Consider the following 15,898-nt stretch of genomic DNA (forward strand, 5'->3'; position numbering starts at 1 on the left):
GCTTACACATCTATATTTGAAGGAGTCTACTGTGGTGAATACTTTTCCTTGTACAGATCTTCTAGGTGAGGGTTGGGTCACAATTACATCTCTCATTCTGATGCATTTATCCTCTCATTTAAGAAAAGGAAAGTGAGACAGAAACAAAGAAGGAAAATACACAGAGAAGATGGACAACTCTCTTACACAGCCAACAGCTCAAGGATAGAAAGAACTGGCTGGCTTAGTTTAGCTGGGAAGAGGAATGCAACAGCTCCCAGAGCAATATAAATCTTCATTCAATCCAAGGTTACAGCCTTGTAGAGCCAGTTCCAGGACTCATTCACCAGCCGGGAGCTCTACTGAATCCCAATCAATCTGGAGATCTGGGATTTCATTAGCTTGGCTGTCTGTTGGTTTGCAGATGTCTTTAAGAATCTGGCCACAGAGAAGATGGCTTCAATTCTGCTCAGCGTGTGGACGGTATCTTTTGGTTAAGTCCTTAATGTCCAGTGGCTGGCCCCTTATCATGGTCTTTTGTCTTTCACCAGGAGAGCAATCTGTTCCCGTAGCTGCCTCTCCCCTTCCCATGCTTTGCTCTGGCTTCGACACCTCAGCAGCTCAGCCTTATGGTCTTGGTGATGCATAGGGCAGTAGCTTTGTGGTTCACACAGCTCCTGAAAGATTAGGGGACAGAGTAAGAGATTCTCCAGATTCCTGAGCTCTGCCTTCTAAGTATAATAAAGGTGCTACCAGAGACGGCTAAGAAGGAGCAGCAGTTTCTTCTCAGAGAGCTTGGCAGGCTTAAGAACAGTATGTTAAAATTGGTTCTCCCAAGTCTGGGCACCGTCCTTGCCCCACACTTTACCATATATTCTGGAAAGAAGTCTCTGTAGCCCCCTCTGAGGATGTACAGTTCTGGGTAGTACAATGCAGGATACTGGTTCAAAGTCCTGTCCTCTTCTCTCAGAGAACGGCACCTTCAGAGAAAACCTGGAGATGGATGGACTGGAAAGAATCAAAGCAAGGGTACCCTGGACCACTCACTCGGGAAGAGGAGGAGGAATAATCTATTACTAACCCAAAAAGGACCTCCCGATCTCACTGTTTTTTTTTTTTTTGTAAAAAGGTCCAAGTAACACCATTCTTCCTTCCTTCATTAGGACCTCATTCCCAATCCATCTGCCTTTACTGTTCCAAACTTTTAAAATGTAGAAACTCCTTCCTTCAACCTCCCTAAGATACTCCAGACTGCAAGAGAGAGCATGAGTTCTCTCATTTATTCCATCTCTCTCCAAACTGGCCTGGGAAGGTTTCCTAGTGGTAAGCACCAACTCAAGATCCACTTCTATCACCCAGCCTAACCTGTGTAAACAACTCACATTCGAGGGCCCCTTTCTGAGGAGAATTCACAGTGGAACACAATGATTAGTCTTTTCTGTGTGTCCAAAGGGACAATGGGCTTCTTCAGAAAGAAGTTTCGCAGTTCTTCCTGGCTATGTAAGTTTAAGGCTCCCTGTAGAACAAGAATTTTAATCAGTGACTCCTCAAAGGCTTATGGATATTGCCAAAAGTTAGAAAGACTGAGCTACCATCCTAGGATATTTGGGCCCTAGATGCTGATTTTAAGTGCCTTCAGGTCAGGGACCTAATTTTGTCTTTGTATCTACTGGGAGAGTCTTGCATAGAGCTTGGCCAAGTAGTAAGTGTTCAATAAATGTTCAGAGACCTGAACTGCCCATGAATAGTCACTGTTTAAAAAGTGATTCTCAGCACATTGATTAATGTTTTTATTTCTAGGCAGGGCCCTTGGTATCACTTCTATACGAAACAGGGAGACTGGTCTAAGAGGGAATAGGAAAGTAAGTTGCTCAAGGTGTACATAATTAAAACAGGAATGAAGGCTGGCAGACCTGATGTGCCCTAAATATATCATCTCTGTTCTAGTTCTAGAGTTCACAGGACTTTTTGTCCAAAGTCTTCTCATTAAAGAACTATCTCCATCTCTTCCCCTGCTAATGTCCACAATGTAAACTCACCTGGATGTGTCCTCCTAGGTATTCATATGGATAGCGGCAATCAATGATATAAAACTTCTCAATCAGACTCTGGAACTTCCCCCAAAGTAAGGCAGCCACCTGCACAGAAACTGTGATTGAATACCCTGCTTGCTCTCACTCCATTCACACAGTTCCTTGTCTACATACTCCCTTTAGTCACCCAGGATTCCACTGTATACCCAGCTTCAGTCTCTCTCTATTTGAAATAAAATTCAGTCTCATCACACATAAGAGAATGAAATAGGGAGTGGCCTTTTTGGAGAACCAAAGCAGCAGGTATTGCCAAGACACCAAAGACGACCATATTTAGGCTACCCATCTGAAAGTAGGCGTGGCCAGAATCAGTCTCAAGAGAAATCCAAAGACTTTGGTAATGGCAGAGATAGCAGCTAGAGATTTCAATTTTGTAAGAAGTAGGAAACAGTTCCCCACCCTCCATTGTAAAGGAAGAAAGCAATTCTTTCAGAAAAGAATATGGAAGGAACAGGTTGATACCCAGAGGAGGGAACTTAAGCTACTTCCAGGAGTGAAAACTGGTTCAACCTTCCTTGAGGATATTATGGGTTGAACTGTGTCTCCCAAAAATTTGTTGTAAATCCAAACCTCTATGCCTATGGTTATGATCCCAATTGGGAATGGGCTTTCTTTGTTACGTCAATGACACAGAATTAGGACAGTGTGTGTCTTAAGTCAATCTCTTTTTTTAAAAATACATTTTATTGAAATATAATTTATGTACAGTGAAATACACAAAACTAAAGGGCCATGGGTCAATGCATTTTTTTTTCGCAGTGTTCCCTCCCCTCTTCTCCCCCCCATAACCAACAAAGAAAGTGTCCTTCCATATATAAACCTTTACTTGACTTTTTACAATAATGAACTAATACTATATTTGTCCTACTGTGATTCTTAATTCAATCTCTTTTGAGAGATAAAACAAGCAAGAGAAGCAGAGAGCCATACCACATAAAGATTACCAGCCAGAGAATAGAAGCTGGAAAGGCAAGGACACAGAAAGAAAGCCTTCCCTTATAAAGTTGTGCTCTGAATTTGAACTTCTACCTTCCTAAAGGAAGATGGAGCAATCTACTTCCGTAGTGATATTGCCTCGGAAACCCAAGGAGGGGTCGCTATGAGTCGGGTCCAACTCGACATCACATAACAACAACAACAAATAGTGAGAAAGGTTTTTTTTTTTCCTTCTTCTTTTTTTAAATTGTGATTTGGGTGAAAGTTTACAGAGCAAATTCACTTTCCTACAGCAGCTCATATACATTTTGTCTCATTGATATTGACTATAATTTACCACAACTCAAGAGAAAATATATTTTTGCTTGTCAAAGTCATACACTTGTGGTATTGCTATTATAGCAGAAACAGATAACTAATACAGAGGGAGATTTGGAAATACATACAAAAATACACATTGACTCACCAATTTCTTTTCTACATGTTAAGTAAATAGATAAGTGCACAAAGATGTGGGTACAATAATATTCCTCTCAGCAATATTTTAGGAAATCAAAACATTAGAAACAATTTAAATGTTCAAAAATAGGATTTGGTTAAGTATATAATGTAGATCATATATGTTGTTGTTGTTGTTATGTGCCGTCGAGTCGGCCCCGACTCATAGCGACCCCTCCTTGGGTTTCCGAGGCAGTATCACTACGGAAGTAGGATTGCCCAACCTTCCTTCCGAGGAGTGGCTGGTGGGTTTGAACCGCCAGCCTTCTGGTTAGCAGTCAAGTGCTTTAGCCACTATGCTACCAGAGCTCCTAGATCATATATAGATGGTTATATTTAAAAACAAAAAAAACAAAAAAACAAACTCACTGCCGTTGACTTGAATCCAACTCATAGTGACCCCTCCTTGGGTTTCCAAGGTGGTATCTCTATGGAAGTAGATTGCCCAGTCTTCCTTCTGAGGAGTAGCTGGTGGGTTTGAACTTCTAGCCTTCTGGTTAGCAGTCAAATGCCATAGACACTACGCCACCAGGGCTTTCAAAAAATAATAATGTAGAATGACTTTCTTTAATTAATATAAAGATATTTACAACACCTTAGCACACCTGGGTGGCAAGAACTTAACTGTGCTTGGCTGTTAATGAAAGGCTGGTGGTTAGAGTCAACCCAGAGATGCCTTGAAAGAAAGGACCAGTGATCTACTTCTAAAAAATCAACCACTGGAACGCCTATGGAGCACAATTCTACTATGACAAACATGGGGTTGCCATGAATTGAAATCAATTTGATGGCAAATTGTTTTTGGTTTTACATGCCTTACATTAAGCTGGCTGCAATATTACATATTCAACATTATCTCGTTTTTTTATAAAACATTTGGTAGCATAAAATCTGAAAGATCTTAGAGAAAATATTACTAGTGGTTATCTCTGGTGGACAATGAATAAGAAAGACCAAAGAAGAATTGATGCTTTTGAGTTGTGGTGCTGGTGAAGAAAGTGGAAAGTACCACAGACTGCTAAAAGAACTAACAAATCTGTCCTGGAGGAAGTGCAGCTGGAATGCTCCTTGGAAGAGAGAATAGCCAGACTTCGTCTCACCTACTTTGGTCATGTTATCAGAAGGGGACCATTCCCTGGAGAAGGATGTCATGCTTGGTAAGGTGGAGGGTCAAAGAAAGAGGGGAAGGCTCTCAACAGGATGGACTGACATAGTGGCTGCAGCGATGGGCTCAGTGTAGTAAGGACTGTGGAGCTGGGGTGGGACTGGGCGGTGTTTCATTCTGCTGTGCACAGGGTCGCTATGAGTTGGAGACGACTCAATGGCACCTAACAACAACAACATCTCTGGTGGCAAGATTACGGGTAGGGTGATGTGGTAGTTAATGTTATATGTCAGCTTGGCTGGCCCTGATTTTGAATGGCTGGGCAGCTGGTTTTAGTTATTCCCTATGATGAGACTGGCAATCAGCTCCATAGTGGAATCTGCCATAAGCAGCTGAGTAGCTGCTTCAGGTATGTGGTCTGTTTCTAGCACATAAGGAGAAGCTTTGGGAATGGTCTGTAGGTTTTGGCATACTTGAATCCTGCACGTGGCCAAGTTGTCCTTCAGCAGCCTGCCATGTTGTCTGCCAATCTTGGGATTCTTAACAGACTTGAATCAACGGCCTGCCATATGGTTTGGTAATACTGGGACTGTGCCTTTTTACTTGTTGACCTTGGATTTGTCAGCCTCAGCAGCCAGCAGCTGCCCAAGTGAAGAAAGCCTCCAGTTTTAGTAGGCCTTAAAACCGTAAGAGAATAAACTCCTGTTCGTTAAAACTCGTTTGTGGTATTTTTCTGTTAGAGTAGTAGCACTAGAGGTATCCAAAATAGGTGATGACTCATAGATCAGGATATTAAAGAGAGTGAACACTATTAATAATTACCATGTGCTAACTGACATGAAAGGGATTGTAATAATGCAAACCAGGGTATGTGGTTGCCCTAAATTGAGTGATTTTTATAAGTTTTTTTCCTGTTTGTGTTTTTCATTTCCTTTTCTCTCTTTTATTTCTCTTATAAGTGTCATTTGTTTAATTAAAAGCAAAGAAAGAAAGAACAATGAGAAGGGACTCCTTTAACACACCTTACTTTTAAAAATAAGACTATGTGAGTGAGCACAGGGAAAGAAATATAAATGGAATCAGGGATTTAAGGGACAGAACAGACCAGATGGCAGCTTATGTAACCAGCTACGATCTCCAAAAATCTGCTTACCGTTTCTGGGTTGACGTACTTCAAATCTTGGTGTCTCCCCGACACAGTTGGCAGTGCACATACCTAGAAATACCCAACAGCTGAAATAACAAGTTTTCCACACTCAAGTTTGAGATTAAAGACTCATGTATCATCCTTCTTTCTAAAAGACTCTTAAAACCCAAATCCACTGCCATCGAGTTGATTTCAGCTCCTAGTGACCCCCACTGGGTTTCCAAGGCTGTAAATCTTTACAGAAGTAGATTGCCTCATCTTCTTCCCATGGAGCAGCTGGTGGGTTTGAACTGCTGACATTCTGCTTAGCAGCCAAATGCCGTATTACCAGAGCTCCTTCTTAAAACTCCAGAGATCTTAAAAAATCAATGATCAGTATAATGTACATATGCAGCAATTCCATTTCTAAGAATTAATCCTAAGGAACTAATTAAGGATGTGCACAGAGTTTAAGATCTAGCTACAATATATACATCTCAGTATAGTTCATAGGGAAAAAGTATAAAACTAAAATCCTACAAGGGATTTATTAAGTTACCAGCAGCTAAAAAATGAAATATTATATAGCTATTAAGATTGATAAAATAATGAAACAGAAGTGTTTACTGACATGAAAAGATGTTCCTAATACAATATTAAATGAGAGAGAGAGAGAAAAAAAAAAAAAAAGATCACAAAAGACTATAAACCATTTTTGTGGAAAAACAAAAATGTGTGTGTGTGCGCATGCATGTAGGTGTGCAAAAATCATAGAAAAAAGTTTGGAAGAATATACATAATGATGTCAAAAGCAGTAATTACTTTGGTTGATAGCATTTGAGGTAAATTAATTTTCTACTTTTTCTGTAATGACCAAGAATTATTTATATAATGTTAAAAAGATACTAATAAAAATGAAATATTGAAGTTGTCAAGGATTTCATTTTACTTGGATCCACAATCAATGCCCATGGAAGCAGCAGTCATGAAATTAAGTGACAGCCCAGCTACCATTACTGAACACTTTGATCATAGATTCTTATATAGAATCTTACATAGAATCTATGATCAAATGGGGGGAAATGCAGAAAAGAATTTCAAATTCTCAGGGACTCTAGATTTTCTGGAGCCATGGAGGCTGGATGAACCCCTGAGACACTGCCCTGAGATAATCTTTAAATCTTAAACCAAAAATATTCCCTGAAGACTTTTTAAAACCAAGCAATAATTTAGCTTAACTAGTACAATTAGATTTGCCTTGAGCATTCAACTCTTTTAAGAACTATCTATATGGGATCAAAGTGACAACAGCAAGTTGAAAGATTAGGGGGCAGTGAGTATATGTTAATGGGGGAGAAACAACTCAGAAAAGGAGGGTGAGAATAGCTGCACTACCAAAGAATATAATCAATATCACTGAATTATACACCTAGAAATTGTTGAATCGGTGTATGTTTTGCTGTCTACAGTCTCAACAACAATAAAATTTAAAAAAAGAAAAGAATTAAAGGATGCACTGCATTGGGCAAATTTACTGCAAAAGACCTCTTTAAGTGTTAAAAAGCAAAGATACCACTTTGAGGACTAAGGTGTGCTTGACCCAATCCAAGGTATTTTCAATTGCCTCATACGCATGTGAAAGCTGGACAATGAATAAGGAAGACCAAAGACTGATGCCTTTGAATTACGGTATTAATGAAGAACACTGAATATACCATGGAGTGCCAGAAGAACAAGGAGCTCTGGTGGTGCAGTTCCTACAGCACTTGACTGCTAACCAGAAGGCTGGCAGTTTAAACCCACCAGCCACTCCTTGGAAGGAAGATTGGGCAATCTACTTCCGTAACGATACCCTCAATGAGCTGTCACTATGAGTCAGGTCTAATTCGACAGCAAATAACAACAACAACAACAGCAGCCAGAAAAACAAACAAATCTTGTCTTGAAGAAGAAGTACATTGAGAATGGTTCTTAGAAGTAAGGATGTTGGGTACTTTGGACATGTTATCAGGAGGGAACAGTCTCTGGTGAAGGACATCATGCTTGGTAAAGAAGAGGGTCAGCAAAAAAGAGGAAGATCCTCTACAAGATGGACTGACAAAGTGTCTGCAACAATGGGCTCAAACATAGCAATGATTTGGAGGATGGCATATGACTGGGCAGTGTTTGGTTCTTTATATGCAGGCTCTCCATGAGTCGGAATCGAGGCTCAATGGCACATAACAATAACAACAATAAAAATAAAAGATAAAAAGCCTTAAACTTTCCCCACAGTTTGGATTATTTTATAATGAATAAGGAATACCTTCTCACTGGAAAGGCTTAGCACCTAGAACTACCATTAGAATACCACAGGTTATCAAAGTCTACTTGGTGAGGATACATAATTATACCCAGTATCCTCAACATGCAGAGAAAAAAAGACTCAGACCCCAAATGGCTCCATGGAATGTAGGATGAGTATAACCAAACTCACCTTGGAGAAATCACCAATCAGATGCCCCTGGTCAGAATCTTCCTCCAGTATTTGATTAACACTTACATCACAGAGAGAGATTGTCTTCTTTAGACCCAAGGCCTGAAGATGACAAGACCACACCCTTAACTGTCATGTTAAAAGATTTAAAAACCATAGGATTAGGGGAGTGGAAGTTCATTAAAAATATGTTTTGATTTAATCATTCCATTTGTTCTCCTGAGGAAACAAAGACAGGTATATTTGCCTATTAGGATAGATATTCCAGTATTTTAGAAACAGAGGAAAATTATTTAAATTAAATAATCAATAACAGGGTGTTGGTTAAAGAAATTATATTACATACATAGTAATAATAAAAAAAATGTTGTAACCAAATTTTATTGACATGAAAATAAGTATATAGTATCATTAAATGGGTTAGAAAACTATATTCTTTGTAATGCCACTTTAGTAAAAGAAAAAAAATATTTACATAGAAAAATGTCTGGAAGACGATATATATCAAGTGTTAATAGTAATTATCCCTAGCCTGTGGGATTATGGATATTTTACATTTGGTTATTTTTTTTATTTTTTTTTCTGTTTTTCTAAACATTATATGTTAGTAAAGATATTCAGATTTTTTTAAGGGCGAGGGAAGGGATGAAAGCTAAGATTTTCAGAAGTCACTTTCAACTAAACCAGTCAGCTGAATGATGATGTTTCAGACTGCACATAAATCTGCTATAAGTATCTTTACCAAAGATTCCTTGCATCCTTCTCAGGCCTTAAAAAAAAGAGTTGGATGACTTCTTGGCCACAGCCAGCTACCCGGAGGGAGCGAGCACTTAGACCTGTGGGCTCAGGACATGGTTGCAGGGGACATCAAGCTCAATTGCCATAACATTCTACACAAAAATATTGTTCCACATCCTACTTTGGTGAGTAGCAACTGGGATCTTGAAAGCTTGTAAGTGGCCTTCTAGATGCATCGACAGGTCTCTCCTCATCCAGAACAAAGAATAATGAAGAAAACCAAAGACACATGGAAACAATTAGTCCAAGAGACTGGTAAATTGGTAAACCATGTGATCCTCAGCCTGTATGACCACGAGACCAGAAGAACTACCACTGTCAAACACTTGGAGGGGGATTGGTGTAGGAGATCCTGGGTAGAGTGGGAGAACAATGTGGAACAAAACTCAGAATCATAAAAAAAAAGACCAGGTTTGCTGGTCTGATAGAGCCTGGTGAGACCCCTGGAACTATGGACCCAAGGCCCTTCAGGTCTGATATTGAACTCACGCCTGTGACTTACAGCCAAATAACAGACAGGCATATGGGCTGAACATTTACATCAGGTAAATACACTACTTGCAGTGATTAATCATGGGAGAACAGAAGGGCAGTGTTTGCAGAGAGACAGCTCAGGGGGTGGGAGCGCATGGGAAGGAAGGACACAAGAAGAGGTAGCTACAGGGAGGAAGTGGGAAGAGAGCTGTTACATTGTAGGGATTGCAGTCAATGTCATGAGACAAAATGTGTACGAACTGCTGTATGGAAATGAATTTGCTCTGTAAACTTTTACCCAAATGACAATAAAAATTTAAAAACAAAAAAGGGTTGGAAAGAAAATAAGACATAATTTTCAAAAGCAGTTAAATAACAACAGTTATTTAATATTAAATATTCTATATAAGGATGCAGACATAGAAAAAGCAAAACAAAAGATGGAAAGAACACAGATATAAAGGAAAAAATAAAATAATGAAGAATAAAAAGATGTACTAAAGCAAGCCCCATCCTGGAAAGACAGAGAAGACAATGAGATAGAAGATTAACAAACTCTTATCTTAAAAAAGTTCTTATATTCCCAAGCACATTATGGGTGGAACGATACCTTTTTTTATTTTTTTTACCTTATCTGGTATTCGGTTGTCTTTGAATTCTACCAACTGGTTTAGTCTTGCCCTGTTTAAATTCTCTGGCATCGAAGGGGAGCGATACAGGTAGCTTCTATTCAGAGATGACTGTATGGGAATATCAAAAAGTTCTTCCTATGAAAGCTTGTCTGCAGAGCAGCGCCATCCACATCTCCTGGGGGTTTGTTAGAAATGCAGAATCCCAGATGTTAAGCCCCACCCCAGACCTACTGAATTAAAATCCTCATTTTAATATGATGCTTAGGTGATTCCTAAGAACACTCAAGTTTGAGAAGCAAAGCTCCCACTGACATCTTTCTCCTCAGACTGTTTCATCTCCCCAAGGTGTTTTAACTCTAGCCAAACTAAGACCTCCGGATGACTGCCTTAGATGAACCACTTCTCTTTTTTTAATTGTGATTTCAGTGAAAGTTTAGAGAGCAAATTCATTTTCCATAGAGCAGTTCATATACATTTTGTTTTATGACATTGACTGCAATTCCCTGCAACGTTAACAGCTCTCTTCCCACTTCCTTTCTGTGGTTACCTTTTCTCTGTGTGTCCTTCTCTCCTAAGGTTGATTGTTCTAAGGAGTGTACCGACCTGGTATAAATGTTCATCCTATATACCTGTCTATTGTTTGGCTAGGGAGCTCTGGTAGCGTAGTGCCTAAGGCACTTGACTGGTAACCAGAAGGCTGGCTGTTCAAACTCACCAGCCACTCCTTGGAAGGAAGGTTTGGCAATCTACTTCCGTAGTAATATAGCCTCTGAAACCCAAGGAGGGGTCGCTATGAGTTGGGTTAGACTCGACAGCACATCACAGCAACATTGTTTGGCTAGAAGCCACAGGAGTGAGTTCAATTCCAGACTGAAGGGGCCATAGTCTTGGGGGTCTTACCAGGCTGTATCAGACCAGCAAACCTGGTCTTTTTTTAGGATTCTGAGTTTTGTTCCATATTGTTCTCCCACAAGGAGCCAGTTCTTATAGAAGAAAGCTAACAAAAGCTTAGTTCCTCTAGTCATGTGATGAAAAACAAATCTAAACCCAGTCTCTCAATAGGAAAAAATGACAATCAGGATTTAAGGAACCCCAAAAAATGGAAGACAACAAGCCAAATAAATCAGTCAGAGTGAACAAACACTAAGCAGTAAGAGCATGTCACTTTTTGGTGCCAATTTCTTTGAGTGAAGGAAAGAAAAATATCATTCAGCCTTCTTACAAAGGGGATTTTTGACATAGACTAAAAATAGCAAAATTAAGCATCATGTAAATCAAGTATCAGGATGACCACGAAAGGACTGATACTATGCAGCCCATCTGGAAAAAAATGAAAAACTAGCCTTGGGAACTGTTGGCTCTGGAACAGACTAGACTAAAGTAAGTACTAGAGGATAAACTGTTGTCTATTTGAAAGGTATTACGTTGGTATGATATGCAGCAGCAGGGGATATAGTAAATGACTTCTGATAACCACTTCCTACTAATCTGAGTCTTATCCTCTGTTGTCAAATGCCCTGGGGCCCTCTCTGTTCTAAATATTTAGGCAAAATATCCTTCTCCATACATTCACATCACTAACTAGTCATGGATTTATTTAGGAGTGGGCTAGACAATAAAAGAGCCATAATGGAAGATGGTTCATAGTCAGTAGTTTCTGGGAGAAGAAAATGAGTATCAACATTTTATTTTATAACTACATCTACTACAATGTCTACCACACCCTAAGTCTAAGCTTGCCACATCCCAAACCTAAGGAAAACTGCCTTGCTTGGGGTATCACTTGAAGGTACACACACATTTTGCATACCAGTATTCTATACCCACCCTTTCTGTGGGTCTTTGCTAGTCATTCCCCTAAGTCCCTGGCCACCTGACCTTGAGTCACTGATGAGTGGACCATATAACTGCTTGAACACATATCTATTAAGTGGCCCAGAATAAGGAAAAATAATCTGGACCAATTAGGCTCCCTCTCTTGGGACTCTAACTTGGAAAATGGAGAAATAATTAGGCAGCAGCAGAAGCCAAGCATAAAAGGAAGCCAAGGGATACAGTCAAGGCTATGAGGCGACTGAAAATACTGTGGCTTAATTCAGGTGCACCTTAGTTCTCAAAGTGATATCTTTGCTTTTTAACACTTTAAAGAGATCTTGTGCAGCAGACTTGCCCAAATGCAATACATTGTTTGATTTCATAACTGCTGCTTCTTGTTTCAGTTAGTTCTTAAATAATTACAAACTCTGGTTAAAATGAGCCTTTAACTTAGCAATTACAATGTATTCTAGACAGATGGATCCAATGATGGATAGATGAACCAAAGGTATGGTGCTGTTGTTGCTGGATACCATCCAGTCAATTCCAACTCACAACAACCCCATGTGACAGAGAAGAACTGCCTCATAGGGTTTTCCTGACTGTAATCCTTACAAAAGTAGATTCACCAAGTTTTTTTCTTATGTGGCTATTGGGTGAGTTTCAATCATCAACCTTTTGGTTAACAGCTGACCACTTTACCTTTGCTCCACCAGGGTTCCTTAAAAGTATGGTAGGAGAGAGGCTATGGTGAGGTATTGAGGAATAAGTTGCCCCGTCTCCATCACACACTTCCCTTCAGATAACTTCAACTTGGTGAGTCTTTTTCCTTGGAGGAAAAGAAAGCCAGATCAGAATTTCAAATTTGTGGCCTTACTGCAATCTTTACGAGCCCAGGGAGCACAATGGTTAAGCACTTGGGGGCTAACTAAAAGGTAGGTGGTTCAAACCTACCAGTAACTCTGCGGAAGAAAAGACCTAGCAATCTGTTCTCTTAAAGATTACAAACTAGAGAGCCCTATGGCCCAATTCTGTTGTCACATGAAGTTGCTATGACTTTGAATCAACTCAATGGCACACAACAACAGTTCAGTCTTTATTTTTTATAACACAAAGAGCCTATCTAGAATACATTGTAATTGCTAAGTTAAAGGCTCATTTTAACCAGAGTTTGTAATTATTTAAGAACTAACTGAAACAAGAAGCAGCAGTTATGAAATCAAACAATGTATTGCATTTGGGCAAGTCTGCTGCACAAGATCTCTTTAAAGTGTTAAAAAGCAAAGATATCACTTTGAGAACTAAGGTGCACCTGAATTAAGCCACAGTATTTTCAGTCGCCTCATATTCATCACTTGTCTGTAAGTTTGTCATAGTATGGTGGCTTTGTAAGTTTGTCATAGTATGGTGGCTTGCGTGTTGCTGTGAGGCTGGACACTATGCCACCGGTATTTCAAATACCAGCAAGGTCACCCATGGTAGACAGGTTTCAGCAGAACTTCTAGACTAAGAAGAAGGAAGGGGCTACCCACTTCTTAAAGAACTGGCCAGTGAAAACCTTATGAATAGTAGTGAAACACTATCTGATACATTATTGGAAAGTTTTATGAATAGCCCTGAAACATTGTCTTATATAGTGCTAGAAGAAAAGCCACTCAGGTCGGAAGACACTCACAATACGACTGGGGAAGAGCTGCCTCCTCAAAGTAGAGTTGAGAGTCAACTTTAATGGTGTGGATGGAATAAAGCTTTCGGGATCTCCATCTGCTGATGTGGAATGACTCAAAATGGGAAGAAACAGCTGCCAACAACCATTAATAATAGGAACATGGAATGTATGAAATATGAATCTAGGAAAATTGGAAGTTGTCAAAAATGAAATGGAACCAAAGATCAATATCCTAGGCATTAGTGAGCTGAAATGGACTGGTTTTGGCTATTTTGAATCAGACAACCAAATGATCTACTATCATGGGAATAACAAATAGAAGAGGAATGGCATGACATTCATCATCACAAAGAATGTTTCAAGATCTATCCTGAAGTACAATGTTGTCAGCGATAGGATAATATTCATACATCAATAAGGAAGACAAGTTAATACTACTATTATTCAAATTTATGCACTAACCACCAAAGCAAAAGATGAGGAAATCGAAGATTTTTACCAACTTCTGCAGTCTGAAGTTGACCAAACATGCAATCAAGATGTATTGATTATTACTGGTGACTGGAATGCAAAAGCTGGAAACAAAGAAGAATCACTGGTGGTTGAAAAATATGGCCTTGGTGATAGAAATGACACCAGAGATCACATGATAGAATTTTGCAAGACCAACGACTTATTCATCACAAATACTTTTTTTCAACAAAATAAATGGCAGCGTGGACCTCACCAAATGGAATACACAGGAGTCAGATTGACTATATCTGTGGAAAGAGGCGATGGAGAAGCTCAGTATCTTCAGCCAAAATAAGGCTAGGAACTGACTGTGGGAACAGACCATCAACAGTTCAAGTTGAAGTTGAAGACAATTAAAACAAGTCCACAAGAGCTAAATATAACCTTGAATGTATTTTACCTGAATTCAGAGACCATCTGAAGAATAGATTTGACACATTCAACACCAATGACTGAAAACCAGATGAATTAATGCGATGACATCAAGAATATCATCCATGAATGAAGCCAAAGGTCATTAAAAAGACAAGAAAGGAATTAAAGACCAAAATGGATGTCAGAAGAGACTCTGAAACTTGCTCTTTAACGGAGAGTAGCTAAAGCAAATGAAAGAAATAACAAAATAATAGAGCTGAACAGAAGATTTCTGAGCCACTCAAGAAGACAAAGTCAATTATTATAATGAAACATGCAGAGATCTGGAGTTAGAAAACCAAAAAGGAAGAACATGCTTGGCATTTTCTCAAGTTGAAAGAACTGAAGAAAAAAATTCAAGCTTTGAGTTGCAATATTCACTCGACAGCACATAACAACAAAACAACATGTGCAAAATACTGAATGATGTAGGAAACACCAAAAAAATTGGTCGATGTTCATCTATTTCAGGAGGGGGCATATGATCAAGAACCAATGGTATTGAAGGAAGAAGCCAAAGCTACACTGAAGGAATTGGCAAAGAATAAGGGTCCAGGAATTGACAGAATACCCACTGAGATGTTTGAACAAACGGATACCACGCTAGAGGACTCACTCAGCTATGACAAGAAATTTGGAAGACAGCTACCTGCCCAAATGAGTGGAAGAGATCCATATTTGTACCTATTCCAAAGAAAGGTGATCCAACCAAAACTCAAGCCAAACTCACTAACGTTGAGTTGGGTCCGACTCATAGCGACCTTTCCATGGGTTTCCAAGGTGTTATCACTATAGAAGTAGATTGCCCAATCTTCCTTCTGAGGAGTGGCTGATGAGTTTGAACTGCTAACCTTCTGGTTAGCAGTCAAATGTCTTAGGCACCACACCAAGCAACAGGATGTGGAAATTATTGAATGATATTATTAATACCACATGCAAGAAAAATCTTGCTAAAGATAATTCAAAACTGGTTGCAGCAGTATATTGACAGGGAATTTCCAGAAACACAGAAAAGGACATGGAATGAGGGATATCACTGCTGATGTCAGACGGATCTTAGTTGAAAGCCAAAAATACTAGAAAGATGTTTACTTATGTTTTATTGACTATGCAAAAGCATTCAGTTGTATGGTTCGTAACAAATTATGGACAATATTGAGAAGAATGGGAATTCCAGAACACTTAATTGTGCTCATGAGGCGCCTGTACACAGACCAGGATGCTGTCGTTCAAAAAGAACAAGGAGATACTGCATGGCTTAAAATCAGGAAGGGAGTGCAGCAGTATTGTATTCTTTCACCATACTTATTCAATCTGTATGCTGAGCAAATAATACAAGAACCTAGACTTTACGAAGAAGAATGCAGGTG

The 15,898-nt window shown here is 39.4% G+C and overlaps 1 protein-coding gene across 1 annotated transcript in view; it reads right to left on the reverse strand.

The window, feature by feature from the left end:
* Positions 1 to 506: 506 nt before the first annotated feature.
* CDC25C (cell division cycle 25C) overlaps positions 507 to 15,898 on the reverse strand; it is a 44,591-nt gene continuing 29,199 nt past the window's right edge. Inside the window, exons 8-14 of the mRNA XM_042780707.1 lie at positions 10,115 to 10,225; positions 8,214 to 8,315; positions 5,765 to 5,827; positions 2,019 to 2,117; positions 1,362 to 1,495; positions 848 to 959; positions 507 to 656 (exon numbers count right to left, since the gene is read on the reverse strand). Of these exons, the coding sequence (XP_042636641.1) occupies positions 507 to 656; positions 848 to 959; positions 1,362 to 1,495; positions 2,019 to 2,117; positions 5,765 to 5,827; positions 8,214 to 8,315; positions 10,115 to 10,225 (771 nt within the window). The remainder of the gene's footprint in view (positions 657 to 847; positions 960 to 1,361; positions 1,496 to 2,018; positions 2,118 to 5,764; positions 5,828 to 8,213; positions 8,316 to 10,114; positions 10,226 to 15,898) is intronic.

Source organism: Orycteropus afer, unplaced genomic scaffold (assembly GCF_000298275.1).
Source record: "Orycteropus afer afer isolate SDZICR_OR568_19922 unplaced genomic scaffold, OryAfe1.0 scaffold00056, whole genome shotgun sequence".
Classification (NCBI taxonomy): domain Eukaryota; kingdom Metazoa; phylum Chordata; class Mammalia; order Tubulidentata; family Orycteropodidae; genus Orycteropus; species Orycteropus afer.